At 36.9% G+C, this 21,087-nt stretch overlaps 2 protein-coding genes across 3 annotated transcripts in view; one reads left to right on the top strand and one right to left on the bottom strand.

Annotated features, from left to right (window-relative positions):
* Positions 1-1,393: 1,393 nt before the first annotated feature.
* On the top strand, positions 1,394-11,233 carry LOC129265696 (tRNA 2'-phosphotransferase 1-like). Its single transcript, XM_064102849.1, has 7 exons — positions 1,394-1,976; positions 3,000-3,169; positions 4,160-4,258; positions 4,987-5,059; positions 6,383-6,439; positions 7,783-7,890; positions 8,355-11,233. Exons 1-7 carry the CDS (start codon positions 1,898-1,900, stop codon positions 8,381-8,383), a joined length of 615 nt encoding a protein of 204 aa, XP_063958919.1. The 5' UTR covers positions 1,394-1,897; the 3' UTR covers positions 8,384-11,233.
* The window catches only part of LOC129264353 (zinc finger FYVE domain-containing protein 1-like), a 24,392-nt gene continuing 14,376 nt past the window's right edge, over positions 11,072-21,087 (bottom strand). Inside the window, exons 6-11 of one of the 2 annotated variants that reach the window (XM_064102847.1) lie at positions 20,565-20,682; positions 19,488-19,658; positions 17,784-17,958; positions 16,485-16,640; positions 12,963-15,756; positions 11,072-12,228 (exon numbers count right to left, since the gene is read on the bottom strand). In XM_064102847.1, the coding sequence (XP_063958917.1) occupies positions 15,524-15,756; positions 16,485-16,640; positions 17,784-17,958; positions 19,488-19,658; positions 20,565-20,682 (853 nt within the window). In that variant the 3' untranslated portion in view covers positions 11,072-12,228; positions 12,963-15,523. The remainder of the gene's footprint in view (positions 12,229-12,962; positions 15,757-16,484; positions 16,641-17,783; positions 17,959-19,487; positions 19,659-20,564; positions 20,683-21,087) is intronic. The other variant, XM_064102848.1, reaches the window with a different exon arrangement.

Below are 21,087 nucleotides of genomic sequence, written 5' to 3'. Positions count from 1 at the left end.
GCTTCGTCGTACAATATTAAGAGATGGCGCTGTGGTAAAAATATAAAGCGCCACATGGAGTAGGATTACCTTGCTTAAGTTTAGCTCATTTTCACCATGTTCAGGCAAACTCTTTTAGCTTGTATCTGCAGTATCTTTATGTCAAAATGATATATCAAAGATTAGTATTGTATCAAGACGGTCAAACATTTTACTTGCTCGAAGTTTTTTAAATTTTTGACCCATTATACTTCACTTCTGGCCCTCTGTCATTTTTTGTCTCCCCCATACCAAGTTTCGCTCAAACTCTTTAACTGGTGAAACTCACACCACTTTTTTACCTTCTTTGTCTCACATAATTATATACCTTAGCCCTTTCCTAAATAATAATGATAACAAAAATAATATTTATGATAATAATAAATGAAAGTGATGATTATAGACATTTATTTTGCGGCATCTGTCTACAAATAATCTATTCCCAGACGTATTAATTTGATTATCATCCCGGCTTGACACACAGCCATGCACTTCCAGTCCTCGGCTTGGTCCCCGTCGAATATACTTATTTGGAAGATAAAAAAGAGGAGACAGGAAAAAGAGGAAGGAAAGTATAAGTAGGAGAGAGAGACAAGGAAACATATTTCTCGTCCCGTTTTCTTTAAATTTACATTTATCTTACAGCTATCCTCTCTTTCTTTTTATTTTTTTTACTTTCCTCCTTCCATATAATTATGGTTCTCCTTCCCCCCTTTCTCAATTTTGCTTCCTTAGATCCATGGACTTCATCCCCAAACTCTGCTGGAAATTAATAAATTGTGGTCCATTTTCCCCCATAGAATTGCCCTCTGCATGTTCAACCAATACTTTCCCTTCCCAAATTCGATCCTTCGATCACTTTTCCTTCTGATTTGCCCATCCTTCTTCCAAATTTCCTTTCCCAATTACTATCTTTTTTCCTCTTTCCCAAAATCTTGTCGTCTCCCTCCGGGGGGGGGGGGGGGGGGCAGAGGATCGGAGGGCCTACCCGGGCCCGTCTTGGATTCATGACGCCACTGAGTTACCACCAAAACAAGTATGGAAAATTTGCTCGCTCGCATTTGGATACTAACTGTAATCCAGCTTTGCGTCACAACAATCACACCTATCATGAAAGACGTACGACTGTGGTCATCAAGTCTTTGATCAACTACTGAAAATTTGCTCGCTCGCATTTTGATATTAACTGTATTTCAATAACACAACAAATTCATTACAATTATAGCCATTGGAAAAAAATCATGAGAGGCCTTTAACTGAAAGATTAAAGGATTTGTACACGGTTACATAGCCCGCATACATATAGCCCTGTATTTAGGTGTCCCCCAAAAGTTAATTTTCAGGTCAGTATATTGCTTTCACCCCCCCCCCCCCCCCAGTGCTCGGACCGGATTTACGCCAGTGCCAGTCGTACATAACTTTCAAACGGTAATTCCAAAATGCTTTTGTAAAACCGTTCGCCGAGAACAGCTTTGTTTACGTTTTGATGTAGAGTGGGCGGGGCATAATATGTATTGCGCAATCACCCTCCCTGTATATATATCGGATCGATCGGGATGGCATTACTGAATGGCGCCGATTTCTCCTGCACGAATTTCTTGGTGTGTCGAAAGATCAAGATAAAAAATTATATACCGTATTCGTAATTTCATCTTGATACAGTACTATTGATCTCTGCTACAAATGTATTGTACTTTACCAACTGCATGCAGTCTGATTTGTGGATATCAACTTACAACTTGTTGACGAACAATTTCGAGTTCATTCTTGATCGCGATTGGTATTTTTTATTGCATTGGAAATTACATTGTACCGGTACTTGTAGTTAACTCGGTGAGCTTCTCACAACAAGATCACCCAGTCTCAACTCAGGCCAGGTATGGATGTCAGACTATCCAAACGACTGTCGCTGGTTTTAAGGCACAAGGCAGTGGAATGGGGTTTTAAAATTTATCCAGGTAAGCAATTCATGAAATAGTGTAAACAAGAGTGTAATTAAATTATTATTAACCAAATTTATCTGTCTCTCATATTTTTCTCTGTTAGAAGTTAGAACCCTATATTGAGTTAAGGCTTGGTCCCACTGCTCTTTATACTAGTCTTACAGATGCAAAGAGGATGTAAAACTGAAAAGAATCTTGCCATCTGTTGGAAAAATTATGTATCCGTCATCTACTTTTTGCGTAAATGTTTCATATGCTCTATATCCATCAAGCATCTGTCCACTTAGAACCGTCGTTTCTGGGAATTTATTCAACAATTTCTGACATTTTACTATCATCCCCATTCAGTCTATGTATTGGTGAGTGAGCCAACGCAGTTCAGCGGAACAACCAAAATACAGAGACTGAAGCTTTTGGTCTACTGTCCACTGTGATTTCATTGTTCGCCCATTTTCGATTTGTCCATTGTCTGGAGCGGATGAAACCCGATGGAGCCACCTCAAAATTTTGCTTGTCCGCTGTAGTCTATCCGTTATGAATACGTTTTGTGTCCGTGGGCCAGGCCTTTAGACATTCATTCATGACATCTCTTGGTAAACATACATAGGCCTACCACTATAATAGCAGAATTTTCTGTCCCGTGCATTTAATAGTTTCGAAGTACACAGAAGTCAGATATGCTTTGTACATAGTAACAAAATGATGAAATTCATTACAAAAATGCGCTTGTTACAAAAACTAAGTAACATAAGAGAGCAAAAGTATCGGAGGATACATATTTCACCCAATAATTGCTGAAATGGGGGGGGGGGTGATGTCACACTCCACATGGCATCACTTTTTACCCATCATATCCCGAACAACCTCAGAAATGCATCCTAATTGGCATAATCTATGTTGTTTTAGCTTATAGAACTACGACACATATCATTCAGTAGTGAATATTTGCGCCTAACTCATCTCTAGGTCTTTCAACAGTAGTAGATCTATACATATATATTTTTTTCTGTTTATTCCGTTCTGTTGACAATCACACAGGAGGATATGTCCTGGTCAAGGATCTTTTGGCGCATAAGATGTTCCAGGGTTATACAGAGGCAGATATCAGGAGGGTCGTAGCATCCAATGAGAAACAGCGATTCTCTCTCAAAACTCATGAAGAAACGGGAGATCTGATGATCTGTGCTAACCAAGGACATTCGTTCGAGGTGAGGCTTGGTTTTCCATTAATCAAGATTCAAAATGGCACCATCAGTGCCACCACATTGAAACAAATAAATGACAATTAATAATAATAGTAGTAATGATAATAATAATAATGATAATGATAATACTACTACTACTAATCATAATAATATATGATAATAATAATAATGATAATAACAACAGGCATTTATTTTAGCATCATCTAAATAAGCTATTCAAAGTCACTATATTGTTAGTACCCAGGTTTCAGCTCAAGCTGCCACTTTCAGCACTCAGTGCAGTGCATTAATTCAAAGAATAAATCCTAGTTGATACACACATGCACAACACCTGGGTTGAGGGCAACACAATATGAGTAAATTTCTTGCTGAAGGAAAGCATGCATGACATGGCTTGGATCCAACCCCATGAACCTCTGATCAAAAGACGTGAGTCAGAACCCCTAGACCATATGATACACTTATACTTCAACTTTAAATTATAGATACCGGAGGGGGGGGGGGGGCAGTCAAATATATTGCTGTACACATGCATGACCCTAAAAACGTGTTTAAAGGGGTGTTTTTTTTTTAGTTTTGGATGAGGGCAGCGCATGCACTCGTAAAGGGTATCAAAAACACTGATTTTTAAGAAAAAGGGTGGTTTTAAAAGACTGGTTAATGGTCAATCGTGGGGTCAAAACTATTCAGGGTGTGTTTTTTTTCCAAAGCTTTTTTTTAAAGACTAGCCAAACGTGTTTAGGATATGTTTTTCCCCAAGCTTTTCCCCGGGGTCATATTCTGGCGACAACTTGATAAGGGGCCAAAATGTGTAAATAAAGCCCACGAAAAACTTGTTTAGGGGGTTATTTTGCACACAGAGAAAAATACTTGTTTAGGGGCCGGGTGTTTGGAAGTAATTTGGTCACGCATGTGTACAACAATACATTTGACTTGCCCCCCCCCCCCCCCGGATAGATACTATCTTGTATGTTTTGACTTTTTCTCTTTCAGGTACCTGAACCGGAATTAGAGCCCATTACTGATGCTAGTCGTTATCCAACAGTAATCCATGGAACCTTTATCAGACATTGGGACCAGATCCATAGAGAGGTACATGTATGGTAATAATTTCTGTACTCCAACTCATCAAAGGATACACACTGAAGAATTTCAAATCATGTTCTACATTATAATAATTAGCATTCTCTTAACTGCTGAGTGAAGACTAAGAGGAATTTTTTTTTTTAAATATAATCTTGAGCATACTCTACTCATTTCAGAACAATTATTTTGAATGTGCTCTTTTTTTTCACTTTCTTTTCTCTCTTTCTTCCCAACAGATGAACTCCCGTTACCTCTCTTTATCAACCCTCCTATCTGTTCTCTTACATTCATTTCTCTATCTGTGTAGTTCCTCACAGTTCACCCCTCCCCCTCCCCCTCTCTCTCTCACCAGTCCGTCATACCCCTCTCTGGGACCCCTTCCTCTTCTCATTTTATTTTTCACTCATTCAGTTGTTCCTCACAGTTGATCATGTATGTCACAAATCAATCCTTTTTTCCTCCTATTCACGTCCCACTGTTTCCATCAGTATGCCGCATAATCATCAACCCTGTATTTTAAGTGTAATATTAATTAAAATGAAAATAGACTAATTTATATACCGGCAGTGCAAAAACTGTGTGTGCATTTATTCTTCTGCATTGCAAGAGCTGAAATGCTTGGAAAACAACATAAAAAGAAAAAAGGGGGGAATGTTTGGAGATTATTTAAAAAGATAGGTCTTAGTCTAATTTTGAATGAATTTAATTCTTCCCCCCCCCCCTCTACTTTCTAGGGACTCAGGAGGATGAATAGGACTCACATTCACTTTGCTCAGGGTGAGCCGGGAGCCGACGGAGTCATCAGCGGTAACTAATTTACTGTATCTTTTAATGAACTCAAATCTGAATTATTTTCTATTGGAATAGACTTCGTATTGGAAGAAGAAAGTGAAGGAGGGTTTGGATGAGAACGAAGGATGCACTGAACGGAGGGGGGACTCAGATTTTGAAAGTATTGGGGTGTGTGGCCCCTATATCTGAAACTATATGTTTAACAGAAGTTGCTTACGAAATGAGAAGCAAGGGTAACTATAATAGCAGGGCCCGTTGGGAGAACAGTTCACGGAACTGAAGTGGCTACCCTGGGTACATATACCATTGTTCTTATTATTATAATCATTATTTTTATTATTACTATTATCATAATTATTATTATTATTAGCATTATTATTATTATGAAATTGTACTCTGCAAATGTAGGTGCATGGGAACTGGAATTTAACACGAAATATGGGTCTTGATAATTAAAGCCTGAAATTAAGGGCTTGGGAAATGTGTTATGGACATCAAGACAAAACCGTATGATGCATCGACTCTAAATTTCACACTCGATTAACGGAGAAGGGCTGTTGCCTGCTCCTCGACGTTGATTGGCACAAAGTGTATGCGTGGTTTTGTTCATAATGGAGCGAAGCATGCCTGGCAGTTACTTGCATGAGAACCCTTATGAACAGGATCTTGATATTTTGCAGGCTTTCAGAACAAGAGATAAAACCAGAGAACGGGTCATTTCTTGAACTGCAAACCTTATAGGAAGGGGGAGAAAGGTCTTGGTCAATGAAAAAGGGTGAATATGATAAGCTTGGAAATGGCCGGCAAGATGTGAAAAGGGGGGGGTCTGAACTCTGAAGGGTCGCACATACCCATACTGCCATTATATGTTAGTGCCTCCCCCCCCCTCCCCGCCCCCTCCACCTGGGCATTGAATTGTGCAACGTGGAGGGAGGGGTTATGGGAGATTGCTGTGAGTGTGAGGTGAATCTGGCCACCGTTCAACAGGGACGAAATTGGATTTAAAGTGTATTGTCCCAGTCCTCTTTGAAAATTGATTGAATTTTGAGACAAATCAGATGAAGGTGTTTTATTTAGAATTTGTCAGTGGTGACATATGGCCAAAGTGGTGAATCATGTTATATTTAACTTATACTGACTTCTGTTTCACAATAGATGACATCGCAAAGATTGCTATCAAACTGAAAATGAATTTTTGCAAGGGATGCGGCTTGTTTTGATGGGATATCCATAATGATTATAATTGGGGGGGGGGGGCGTGAGCCAACAACAAATCATATACAAGAAATATACTACAGGAGAAATTATTTAGACCATGTTTTTCATTTACTCTTCCAGGAATGCGGAGGTCCTGCCAAATTATGATTTTCATTGATCTTCATGCAGCAATACAAGGTAAGTGATTTTTTTCAGCTCATCCGGCCCAAAGTGCCAGATGAGCTTATGCCGTGGCATATTGTACTGGCGTATTGATTTTGATTATTTTTGTTCCATCTGAGAGCTACATGAGGTTCACTATAGGGTTCTACAAAGAGTTAATAAATTTTGACTAAAAAATTATTTATGCTTAAATTTATATGAAATTTATTCATAGATCACAAAAAATTGCTTCTATGTCATTTCTTCATCAATTTCAATTCTATATCCTCAATTTATGTCACCAATATCATTCACTACAGTGTCAACTGGGCTGAAATTAAAATTGTGTTAAATTTCGTTGTGAGATGCGGGATGAGCTCTACATCATTGATGTGCTAGTTTTTTTGATTCTCACAGGTGAAATATACAAATATGTGGTTTATGGTCACTTTGGATGAAGGTTTGCATGGTGGTATGAACAATCGCGGAAGTGGTTTACGGTACACCATGTGTAAAGTCCTGGAAGGACTGAGATAAAAGTAGATAGAAATAGAAGTGAAATGGAAAGGCAAGAAAGTAGAGTATTCTTTTCGGAATGAGTGTAGGTCTTATATATTGTTGGTCTAATTCCAATGCTGCATGGCTTGATTCCTTTTGGTCTAATAATCAAATTTATTAGACTTTAATTGCCATTTGTTTTAAAAATGAGATACAAACAATTCACAGGTGAGAGCATGTGTTTGGACTCTAATGCAAGAAAGAGGCTTGCCAAGTGCCTTTGCACAACACTGTAAATAACCCAGACACATCAAAACTCATCAAATTGAAAACCTATGTATTATTTGTTTTATGAAACAGGTCGAAAATATGAATATATCTACATATGACACAATAATTGGTTACTTGTAACTAGAAGATTCTGTTTGCACAGTCAAAACTTATGCTACAGGGGCCGCGGAACGGTTTTCAAAGTGGGGGGAGGCTGACCATGCAAAAAATCACAATCATATGGTCATTTTTATGTTTTTGTACACGGCTTTGGAAAAAAGTGGGGGGGGGACTTAAGCCCCCCAGCCCCCCCCCCCCCCCCTCTGCTTCCGTGACCCCTATGCTATGCCACAGATTTCCTGTATGGCATCACTAATTAAGTCTTTAAAAAGAAAAGTCTTTAAAAAGAATTTAAACCTTTTTTTATGCACATCATGGTCTTTCCTTATTAATTTTGGTATGCATGCATTAAAGCACATTTGTGTTTTTGGTATACCATTAACCAGTAGGAATAAAATTAACTGTTGTTACATTGTAAGTCAGAATAAGAAGACTAAATCTGAAGATATCGGTGTATAATTTCTTTTTCATTATTTTTCTACCAATGATAGATGGCATCAAGTTTTTCTTATCCAAGAATGGCGTGATATTATCTCCAGGTGACAGAAATGGGATTCTTCAGACTCGATACTTCCGTAGAGTGCTCCAAGTCAACCCAAGTGAGTTGAATATTATTCATGATCCATTCTATTTATTAATAAAGATTGTTAGGTATTATAAACCAATAACACAAATTAACCAATCTTTTACCAGGAGCACACAGAATCAAGTTCTGAAATATATATATATTGAAATTTATTTGACTTTTTATTATGCAAAATGCCCAATGAAATAATTATAATGATAACTAGAATAATAATAGTGATAATAATAATGATAATAATAGTAATGATAATGATAATAATGATAATAATATAATAATAATAATGATGATGATGATGATGATGATAATAATGATAATAATAATAATAATGAGAGATACAGAATAGGAACAGAGTTGTACTAAATTATGCCAATTTCTCTCTTTCTTTCTTTTTCTCTCTGAATACATCAATTAATCATTTATTTGATATCACATGCATTCATAGTAATGTGCATACATGTTATTATATATATTTTGTAGGACAAGAGCTCGCATTCGAGAAGCGGTGAAAGTGTTGCAGCCACTACTTCATATTTGGGTATGAGCAGGAGATATGTTACGCTGCTTTAGACGATGCCAAAGCTTGCCAAACCAGTTACCTTCGTGCCTTCAGTGGTTTTTACTTTTCCATATATTTTTAAGTCATGTCATATTTTTTGCAATAGTGGTAGATATATTTCATTTACAAGAGACATAGAGCAGGGACTCAGTTTTAAGGGGAGTGAGAGTGATCACTCGCTAACGCTCTCCTTAATCCATTTTTGGTATAGCGAATTATCACTCGCCTCAGCAATTGCTTAACAAGAGTGTCAGTCAATGATCAACTGTTAGAGTCAACCTTGAAAGCCTCATTCTCTGTCAAGGTTTTATAAATAACACACAATTATATTTTAAGCAAGAATGAAATTTAAAAAAAGTTCAATGAGATAAATATTGCATAAAGCTATATCTGATTGTTTATCTCCTTTGGTTGTGGGTTGTAACTTAGTGTACGTTCCTCCATCCATTTTGTAATCGGACAAGAGAGCTCCCCGGGCTTGTACATGTATGTCAAAGAATAGCATTTTGTAGTGCTCCCCTTAAAAGTTTTAGGAGAGCTTTTTATTGCTCCCTTCATTATTATAAAACTGAGTCCCTGATAGAGGGTCAATCATAAATGTTTATGATTCCCATCATCATGAACAGGGATGGGAAGAAAATGTATTTCATTGTAACAATGTAATTTCTTTGTAACAATGTCATTAGGGGGATGTGTCTCACAAAGATTGTATTCTGACACTTATATACCCAGTTGCGTGCAGTGTTAAAAGCATCACTGCGATGGTCAAATCATGTTAAAGGGATACTCCAGGCTGAAGTAAATATGATTTGACCAGATAAAGAAAAATCAGACAAACAAAACACTGAAAATTTGATCAAAATCGGACAAGGAATAACAAAGTAATGACATTTTAAAGTTTTGCATTTTCTGTTGAAACAGTTTTGGACATATCTTCATGAATAGTCAATGAGCAACTTGATGTCATATCCTCGCTTGATTTGTATTTTATTATATGAAATTAGGTTTATTCAAATTTTTTCCCCCAAGAACTAAATAAAGTGGATTGACAACTGATTTAGTGCATCATATGATTGCAGCAACTTATTTCATCATATCAATATATATTCTCCCATGTGAAATCTGAATGTAACTCTTTTTGGTGTAATCATCAAGAATGACATCTGTGTTCATAATTTTATCCTATCATCTGTCTTTGTAGTATAGTGTGATGCTAAGTGTAAACTGCATTTTGTTTAATTATTATTTTTTTTACTGCCATGGTGAAGGGGTCATGAAAGGAAATCACTGCCTTGATGAAATATGCTACCTTTAACAGCAATAGTGCAATGATAATGGAAAGCATTCCACTGTATAGTCCCATGTACATATTTTACTGTTAGCTCAGTTAGACAGGCATGTAGTCACCTATTTTTGGTTATTATTATTATATGTACATTATTACAATCTTTCTCCTATTTCGACTTTTTTCATATTTTGACAACTTTGACTACAGAAAAAGAGATGATACTGGTAATTTGAAGTACATTATATTAGGGCAGTATAGCCTGGATTTTACATCATGGTATGCCAATGACGGACTGTACTCAATAGGAAGAAGAAAAGATTTTTATTGAGAGCAGATTGACAAAATAATGATTAAAATATGAGGAGACGCCTACTTTTCTTTATATAGAGAACTGAAAAGATGATGAAAGTTTATTAATTAAAGTGTTTATCATGATGAAGTGTTTTGAATCAAAATTGTAATTGTAAAATAATTTTTTCCACTGATAAGCACTTGTTATTTTAAATATTGCATGTAGCTTTAAGAAAACAAGTTTACATTACAATGCAGTTATATTCACAGAGGGGACGTCAAAACCTTGAATATAACATAATGCGATCCTTACATCTATGAACGTGTGATGGCGTATTGATCTATCACTAATTCAAGTCTACATAGCCTATGTACAAATGTGGGGGATGACATCAATTGACCTAAATTTTGGCTTATTACTAAGGTTACAGCATTTTTTTTGCACATTGCTCATGTAAATTAATTTCAGCTTTCAAATGATATCAATTATATATTCATAATGATAGCCATTGGGATAAGATATCTCATCATTAGGTTAATTTTCCATTTGTCATAATGGTGCTAAATTTCTGATAGAATTGGACTTATGCATCACCATTTAGCTGTATGAGACCAAAACATTGTAGAGCTTGCTTATTCCATTACTTTTACAATCTATTGCAACTGCTCTATTTTTTTCCCGAATTCACAAAGGTAGTTCCTTGGTTCAAAACCATGGACTATGGAGATTTCCTGTATTATTGTGCTTCATCCAAGCATGAATTTAGCGCACTTTGCCAAAAGCACACATTTATTATCAAACTTTAATAGTGTCCAGTTCATACTGTGGTACGATTGAAGCCACCTTTGTGGATTCGCCGGGCCTCTGTGCTTAGAGACACTTAATGCACAATTGGAGTTTTGTGAGAAATAAAATTGCAACTGTGCAATGTGCAATTTGAACATACATGTATGTATGTAATTAGTGTGAGTGTCACCGTTTTGAATAGGTATCAAAGATGCTTTCATAATCGGTGTTACAAACCTGAAAATTACAAATAATGCACAAAGACACACTGATGGAAGTGTAATTAGAGCTTTGTTTTTAATCTCAATACTTTATGCTATTAATGTATACAAAGCAGACATTAAGCAATATCACAAGATCTCAATAATATATATATATTTCATTCATGAATAAACTTCTCTTTATTTTGCTGATCTTTTTTTTCCTACATTTTACACATGTACCCTGACAAAGAAGAATTTGCAATATATTTTATTTTTGTTAGTAAAAATATGATTACTCTTAGTACTGGTGTTTTGTTCATTTGATGATATATATTGTAGTGTGAAGTGACTAGGGCCCTGTTTTACAAAGAGTTGCAATCGATCTAATCAATCACATCTATGAAAAGCCAACAACCCCAATATCTTGAATGAACACAAATACCAGCTCAGACAGTCTACTAAATGATATATACTCCTCTATGTATCATTGTCTTAACAAGTCAGTGTACTTACCTTTGTTTCCAAAGGGGCATTGTGTACATTAGATAAAGATTGATCTAATTATTAACTCTGGAAAGCCAGCAAAGTCAATATATAAAATGCATTTTTGCTCAACAAATTTTCTACATCTGAATGTAGGCCTATATCCATAAATTCATTGATTTCTTGACAGTTCGGTGTGTTCTCCTTTGTTTACAAAGGACAATTTCATATTTGCACATTTCCTGTAGAAGAAATTATGACACTGATGGATTCCCATAGAGTTACAATTGATTGGATCAGTCGTAACTCTTTGTAAGATGGGGCCCCAATCAAAGTGTTCTATGAATATGGTGTATACACATACGTGCATCATTTTCTTGTACAAGTCAGTGTTCTCTTTGTTTTCAGAGGGCATTGTGCTAATTTCCAGTATGAAAAATCATGACATTATTGGATTTCCATAGTTGAGTTTGATCTGATCAATCACAACTCTTTATGAGATAGGGCCATGGAGAAGGATGGTATGTTTAAAAATCTTCACTGCAAAACTATGATCCAGCTTGAAACTTAAATACATTTTCTTTGAGCCCTTAAAGTAGAAAAACTTATACTCTGTATATCAATATTTTAATGTTCCCCCTGTTAAAAGAATCTGCATCAAAACAGCAAGATACATTTCTATCAATTTGCAGGAATTGCATCAAGTCATTTGTTTGATAACCAAAATATTCCATTACTAATACCTCGGTCACATTTGCCACGGCGGCCGTACGGCAAGTCAAAAACAGCCGTTTTATTCATTTTTATCCAAACCCCACTATATATAGCTGGTACAAACAAATTTTAAACGGCTGTTTTCGACTTGCCGTATGGCCGCCGTAGAGCAAATGTGACCGAGGTATAAAGCTTTCAAAATAAAAGAAGCTCTTCCAAAAACTGTTAATGGGGCTAAAATGAATGCAGAAGAAAGATATGAAGTCGATGTACCAGCTGAATGGTTAAGACATGGAGATTAGTATCTCCATGGGTAAGTGTTATTGGAAGTAAACCATTCTAAGAAATGTTCATTTCATATTGTTCTTCTATCAACCAGATTACAATATATTAAAAGCCCATTTCCTCATTTCATATGACACCCGAAGATCATGTGAAAATATAAAGCCTAAGCTCACATTAAAATGATAAAAAACGAAAGTAATTAAGCAACATTCGAGTGGAACTGGAAATAAAAGACAGAAACAAAAAAAGGGAATGATACCATTTGAAATGATGATAATCTGAAAAAAAAGCAAATTTAAAATAAATGTACATGTATCTAACTGAAGAATTTATGAAGAAGTTCGAAAAAGGGTTCATAACAGAAGGCAATGGGGGTGCATAGCCAACAACCTCTTTGAAGGGGATGGCACTAATAATTATCCGCTTTTATATAGCGCTTAATACATCGGAACGTCACTAAGCAGTTTACAGATATTACCCCGGTCATTAGATCCTGGCATGCCCACATGCAAAGTAAGCGCTACTCTACTCTACTCCCGGGGGAGCATTCCGACAAGAGTTCCAAGACTTGATTGCCAGGCATACTGCATAGGCTTTCACATCCTACTGGGTACCCATTTAACACCTGGACTTAGAGTGGCAGTGTGGATTGACACCTTGCCAAAGGACGCTAGGCCGTGGTGGGATTCGAACACACGACCCTCTGATTGCAAGGCAAGAGTCAAAATCGCTAAACCACGACGCTTCCGCTACATGTAAATGATGATCTTTAGCTTATAGTTCGAATATATTTTGTAAGCTAGCAATTCCTTAGATATTTGCACTAGTGTTGTAATGATGCGATTGAGCGACATTTAATAGTGAGATGTATGTGAGTTATATTAGCATTTCATGATCCACAATGACACAAAAATATTAAGTGGTGAAAATGTATATTTCACACTGAACTAGCAAGTGGAATAAGGCCCACAAGCTTCTTGTCAATATCAAGTATGTATATTCTTACACTAAGTAGGTAGAAATATACATGCACATTCATACAAAAGCAATGTGTAGCTTTTTGTTGTTTTTCTTTTTTTCACCTTTGGCCAGTGCAATTGGTGAATTCTGCATTTTGAAAAGGCTCTCTATGAGGACCATCTAGTTCCAATAGATAAGAGATTCATAACGATATGCTTTTTGTTCTCATGGCCGCAGTTTTTCAATCACCCAAGCTATTACACCACACATTCACAGATACACATCATTTGTTTGTAATATACTTTACACATGTCTATCTCAGCAAACCTTTCAGTCCATGAAATATATAGTTTCTTCTGCTTCAATATATGGTTATTCATACATTATGAAAATACACAAAACGGCAACATTCTTGAATCTCCCCATTTCACCTTACATTTTTATTTGGAAATATATGACATATACCTATGACATATACCTATGACATATACCTATGACACGTATATATATGAGAAATCACAAAATGTTAGCAAATTATCCCAATAAAATGCTGAACAATTGTGTAAACAAGGTACAGCATGACTTAATCTGTGTGTTTAATCTAATATGAATGTAACAATGAAATTCTTTTTTTATCATCAATTTCATATCAATAGCATCCATTTCATTAAAATATATAAAACAATTGAAACTACACAAAAATTAATGGCAAGTTTAATTACGAGTGGTCATCTATAATTTAGTCATGTCCATTATATCTACAGAATATTGCACTTGAAAAGAAAATTGAATCACCACCAGAGAATAACTGATGAACTGGTTATGTCAACATAAACTTTAAGAAGAAAGAACGACTGTGATATTCTTTAATTGAAATCTGACCTCCAACGGGATGTGAAATTACTTATCACATAAGCGAACCATACTAAGAAATCGTTCAATGAATGATCCTAAGAAAAGGAAAATTAATGAACGAAGTCATCAAATTTAAGCGAACTCCAGATCAATAAAAAACACCTCCTTCAGGAAACCTTTGCGTAACTTTGGAGAACTGTACTTTGTATCCACTGGCATGTGCCTACTCAGAACTGAAATTGAAGCCTGGAGAAACGGATGGATGCTTTTCGAATGTATAGACTCTGTGTTGGACAAAGTTTGACATACCAACATCTGAACAAAATAAATGTTTCTTACAAGTGTAGTCTAGACTCACTCCATCTAAGATGATCTAATTGTTACATCCTCTGTTGTATGAAGCCTTTAATAATGAGCATAGACATATAACAGCATTTGCAGGATTATAAACTTCAAGAGACAGTGGTACAACCATACAATATATGCATTACCAGGTAGCCCAAAATTAGTGGTATTCTGCAACTTGATAGTATATATGCAAAGATTCATCAACACACACACACATATACACCTCAAAAATGTTTATACATTGCTATAATTGTAAATGGATTGAAAAATTGAAGCTGTTGAATCTTTTCCACCTCCTATTCAACTTTCAATAATACTGATTGATATAACCCATAACTTGATGAGTGTGTGGGCCAATGGTTGTGACCCCATAACCATACTTCATACTTTATCTATCAAAATGGTTAGTTAGTTAGGTGATGTTAGTTGTTATGAGTGACCAGTCGCGTCACTCACCATGTCAGGTCGTTTGCCTCGGTCTTTTAATTTGTTCTACGGGGCAACAGTAAAATATCTCTAAGGCCTTTCAAAATATGTTTTATCGATTAAGCCTTTTGATTTTCAACCTATCTTGACCCTTTTAACGTACTCCACAATATAATCTGCTCTATGCCATTGGAAAAAGAGCCACAATACTCGAAAGGTCCAGTGACTAACAAGAGGCCGAAAGTTGCTGCCAGAATCCACTGGGTACCTTTCTGCTTCTGTTGCCATTCAAGCTAGCATGAAGTATTGCATTTAAAAATGCAGAGACTTGGTCATGCTCATCTTTTATGATCACCCAGTAAGGACAGTATGATGCTAGGTTGGGTGTTGCTGCATAAGCAATTTGGAATCCCACCCATGCCATTTCCCGTCCATCCTCCGCCCAGCATTTCAGAGTTGTCCTTCCTTGGCATTGCACAGGCTGCACACCCTGACTGGCATGTCCCAGCCTCTAGAGGGCACCGGTCGCCTGCTCACGGAGCAGTCGACGCACACGCCTTGTCCGCAGCCTCTGCAGTGGTGGATCTTGAGCTTGGGGGTGAACTCCTCCTTGCAGGCTATGCAGTGTGTGATCTCGCTGTCAGGGATCCAGTATGCCGGCCTGGCAGCCTCGATCAACATACCTGGTGGATTGAAACAGAATACAGATAAACCTACGTTATTGACATTAATAAAGAAAGAACCTCTGTCCATAAGGACTGCATTTCTTAATAAAATATGTACTAACAGTTATTATCATGGTAATTTTTGCAATCCGATGGTAATTTCCATGAAATGCTTTATTTTGATTGGCCATTGTGCAGTGTTACTATGGAAATTACCATTTGATGTTACAGTCAACATAACAGTAACTTTTATGCAACAGGCCCCTAGTCCACATAGACCATCTTTCTTGTCTGCTTCAAGAGAGGTTTCATTCCATACCATTCTATCAGGTAATACTGTCATGGAAAACTCCAAACTTCAATGTTCAAATAATAAAATAAAAATTTCACTTGAGTTTTGAAAAATTATTCATATGTATTTCAGGAAATGAGAATACATACACAGCAATCTTCACAGATTTACAGATTTCTTCATTTAATAAACGACTGTCAAATCATCGATCCACAGCATATATCTATTAGTATGGTTTATAAGGGGAAAAGTATGCAAACTCATCAATTTTGATTTATTCTCAGCTCCCAATGCATTTGACGTCACTTATGCTCTAAACCGCTAATGATATAGCTTTTCTAAAGTATGTTTTAAGTAATGTGTCAAGGTATCATATCCATTATCATTGCCTATTACCATGATCATTGACTGATCCATATATGAATGATTTGATGAATAAGCCTGAATATCTCACCTGCAGGGTAGTTGACTGCAGTTCCGATGACGCCCAAGGTTGTCTGGAGGACCTCTCCGACCTTCCTGGCCATGACCGGCTGCGGCTCTTCAGTCATTGCACTCTCTAGCTCGGCTTGGAGATCATCCATAGCAGGCAACTTCCCACCACCAACATCTAGAGTAAGGAAAACAACGTTGCATTCTACAGAACTTGGTTGATGTCACAATCAGGTACAAGTATAATAATAACGGTAAATTTACCCAGGGTAGCCACTTCAGTTCCGAAAACTGTTCTCCCATCGGGCCCTGCTACTATTATTAACCAGCTAAGCTACATGTAGGCTACCTATTCAGGTGCACACAGATTTTTGACGAGTTACTTCCTGCCTGTACCCATTTACCTCACCTGGGTCGAGTGCAGCACACTGTGGATGAACTCCTTGCTGAAGGAAATTACGCCATGGCTGGGATTTGAACCCACGACCCTCTGTTTCAAAGGCCGGAGACTAATTCACTGGGCCACGACGCTCCACTATCCTATCCTCTCGTGAATTCAACAATATGGATGCCTGACAGCATACACAGACCTCCCAATCCATGTAACTGGAAAATAGGGAGGACTGCTCAAAAATAGGAAAGAAACAGCATTTCCCAGTGGAGACTGCAGTAAAATGTTCAAAACATGCAGTTTCAATATGTGCGGTTCATAATACATGCGTCATCAACATGCGTTATATTGAGAAGCCTTCTTTTCCTTATGAGTTGACAACTTTTCCCGAGAATAGCACGCACCGCGAGTGAGAAATTTAAAAATTACAGAAATATTTAACCCTAACGACGTCACTTAACAATGAATCCCAAGTGCAGATAAGAACAAGGATTGATCACTTGATCTACAAGCGTGACCCCAGGAGGGTTCCAGGACGTTGGCTCCGGCGACAATTGCTCCGATGGGAAATTTGCACGTTAAGCCAAATACAAAACCAAACCTCAAACACTATATAAATCCTTCTCGTTATTTTTACATTATTCTGAATACAAAAATCTACAATCCCAACTTTAACCCTATGCCTGCTGAGATACTGAGACATCAGGACCAGAGCAAATGTCGCAGGAGCATATGCCAAGTCATCCCCGCAGAACTGTATCGTTTAAATGAGGTTTGTGATAACTTTGCAAGAGAAACAAGGGTGGTGATTAATACATGGTGCGGTCAACCAACGGTGGTCAACCAATCTCTCAGGATTAACACGAAGGATTGACGCCACATTAAGGGCGCAATTTGCCCGCATGTATTATGAATAGTAAAAGCTCCTACCCGATGTCTTCTTTTGATAGCATCCATCACAGACCCTGACAGGCTTGGGTCCCCATCCTCTCTCCGGGACCGGTAGCTGATGCTGTGAGCACTCGTCACAGAATCCCTCCCCGCATTCCCTGCAGTGATGTAACTTCTCCGTCTCGTCAAACTTCTTGCCGCATCTATAGCAGGCCTGGTGGATTGAAAAAGGGATATATAATTATACTTTCATATGTAGAGCCTAATACCTCTTTATTCACTTTGTCCACGCTTCTCATTACTCATGCATCTCATTTTCGGCAGATTCTCTGACAAAAACACTCTGCAACGTGAGATCGTTCTCTGTCTCTCTCATTCCTCTGAAATCATATCAGATCACTCGCTCACACCACCACAAAGGACACAACATGGGAGATCTTTGATGAAGACTTTTATTTTTATTCACTTTACATCTTACAACTGCACATCATCGCAGCTCCCAGCGAACTGACGTACTCCTCAAAATACTTCTCCAAATATAAAACCCCTTACAATCGAACTAAGCAATACATGTCAAGGTACCGGTACTACTCACTATGCTACAATATTTTCAGGGTACCCAATTACCACATACATTTAAACTTGAATGAACTTTAAAACATAGGCAATTTTCTATTTAATTTCCTACGATGTGGAAAATTACCACAAAAGCATGAAATTATAGGACCTCCAACCTCAGGAATAAAATGCTTACAGTACTCATACTTTGACCCTTTAAATGCTCATAGTTAAATTATAGGTATGGACAATGGTATAAAGTCTTGGACATTGCAGAGATGCCTGAGATTCAAAATAGGGAAGCATGACTGTGATACAGGTGTGAAAAAGAGATTTGGGGGATAAGCAAGAGTCCCTCATGCAGGAGTGTCATGTCTAATGTGTGAGATATGGCATGTTCGATACTGGCTTCTGGGTTTAGGAATGGTCTTACTAGATCCATTATTACTACATCATTGAGTAAAAAGACAGAAATAGAACTCCGAGTACAGTCATTTATTAGGAGTTCAAATTTTTCCATATTTAATCTAGATCATTGTTATTGATTGAGTATGTACAATAAAACAGGTTGTATATATAAGAGACTAAATCAATCAAGTAACCAAGGTGAAAAAAACTCTTATTAAACTGTCATTGACAATGAGAAGGCATAAAGTTACATTGTTGAAGGAAGTTTATAAAGAGTAGTTTACAAATTAATAACGGGCAATTTTTTTTCTTCAAATTTTAGCCAATTTGGGGTATAGACACCTCAAATCTTTTTTTTTTGGATAGAAATAGGTATTTATAGGGAACAAATTGACAATGTGGTGAATGGGAAGGAAAGAGAGACTAGTTAAGATTAAGAAGAAAAAACTCAAACAAGAACTAATACAAGTTGGGAGGTGGGGTCATTCACAATGAAGTTCACTGACTTTTTATGTCGGTCTTGAATAGGGAGGAGAAAAAGAGAAAGAACATTATAAATATCATGAGCACCTCAACAGGGCCCCCAGTGATAGCATGTTTGTCAACTGAAGAGGCTACCCTGTTAAAATAAAACTGGAAATATGAAATAAATAAATGAATAAAGAGATTGGGAGGTCAAGAACATGACGTTCATTCTCTGTCATTGGCATTCATTAGGCAGTAAAAGTGAATAAAACAGTGATGCTGGAAAAAAGGGGGGCAAAATTGGAATCTTACCGTGATCTCGGCATTTGGTCTCCAGTACGGAGGCGCAATCTGGTCCATCATCCATTGTGACATCATAGTGGTTGGTTTAGCACTGACACTACTGACTACATCCACTACCTGATGTATTCCATCCAGCAGACGTCGCCCTGCGTTGTGAGTCCCTTGTAGCACTGTGCTACCCTGTATGGAAAGCAATCAATAATGTATGGAATACAATGTTTTATCTCAATTATCCTAATATCAAATAGGGATCAGAATTTATAAATAACAGAGGGCCTAAGACTTTAAGACTGAGCTTTACAAAGGTATGAAGCACATGAATAAGAATATGCTAAATAAGCAAACTGCACTGCATATCTCTGATTCTCTGTGCAATAATATACAGTATGACATGGGGGGTGTTTCACAAAGATTTAAGTATGACTTAAATCGCACTTAAATGCCGAAGCGTATCTGAAATGCAACACGCAATCTAATTGATCAATATGCAGTATTGCGCGTCCTCTGCATGATCTGACCAATGGGTCATGGCTTTTATACCGCGCGCAACTAGGCATTAGACAGCGACTCTAAGTCATACTTAAATCTTTGTGAAAAACCCCCCAGGACAAACTATATGGGTTACTGGTATAGTAAATTAGATCAATGTTTATTAATAAAGTCTGAGATAAACATGAATTGTATTATAGAAGACATCACCCACTCTCTATTTATTTTGTATTTCATTATATGAAATATAAAACATCTTAATTTTCTTCCTTATAATGTGAAATACAGTTCGATTCCTCATTAATTACAACCTATTACGATTTAATCAACATGCTTCCTTATTGTCAAATCTGTAAGATTTGAAATAAAGTAAGATTCATACAATAAAATACAAAAAGCGAGTGTTTGATTCAACTGACTCTCCAATTTGCATATCAATGTTTCCAAATAACTATTTTGTAGAAATTATTTTGATGGAATTTTTAGCAATATGCTTATTTGATTTTCCTCTACTTATTCAAACCAACATTTTATTTGTTTGGACTTGCCCTTTAAAGAACTTTTTTTTCTGAATTTTGGTCGACAAAGTCAACATACCCCAGGCCAGACATGTCGAATCTCTGTTCTGACTGCTTCCATCTCCGGTTCCTGGTTGCCATACCAATACTGCCGACTACGATAGATAACACCACAGTGTGGACATTCCAACACAAACCTAATCAAAAATAGGTCAACAAAAATAAATACACTTAAAAATAAAGTCACAACCTCTAGAAAACTGTATTGGCATACACACTCATCAAATGATTAGATCAAGCCAAGTAGAATTGTTTATAACAGTGTATAAAATGGTCTTAAATGAAGCGGATTTTGCTATGTGGTCGCATGATTTTTTCTCCTTCTTTTTTTAATTTCTCACAATGAAAATAATGTAGCGAATATGACATAAAACAATCAGCATAAAGTTCTCTCAACTAAAATATATATATAGGCGATGCAAACAGTATAGGATCAAAGTCATATCTAAAGCCAAGATCACACCAGCAAAACCAAATCTAGACCGGTTATTTTCAAAACACAAATCATTGGTTGGATTGGCATTGGTTACGTTGGGTGTGAC

The sequence above is a fragment of the Lytechinus pictus genome, chromosome 7 (assembly GCF_037042905.1).
Source record: "Lytechinus pictus isolate F3 Inbred chromosome 7, Lp3.0, whole genome shotgun sequence".
Classification (NCBI taxonomy): Eukaryota; Metazoa; Echinodermata; class Echinoidea; order Temnopleuroida; family Toxopneustidae; genus Lytechinus; species Lytechinus pictus.
Note: the sequence above shows the minus strand (reverse complement) of the source record. Positions and strands in the feature narration are given on the sequence as shown.

What these genes read in the sequence shown, in the direction of transcription:
- LOC129265696 (XM_064102849.1), top strand. Translation starts at nt 1,898, where the DNA reads ATGGATGTCAGACTATCCAAACGACTGTCGCTGGTTTTAAGGCACAAG. An exon ending in GGGTTTTAAAATTTATCCAG is followed by an intron (nt 1,977 to 2,999) that starts GTAAGCAATTCA and finishes ACAATCACACAG; the next exon opens with GAGGATATGTCCTGGTCAAG. An exon ending in ACCAAGGACATTCGTTCGAG is followed by an intron (nt 3,170 to 4,159) that starts GTGAGGCTTGGT and finishes TTTCTCTTTCAG; the next exon opens with GTACCTGAACCGGAATTAGA.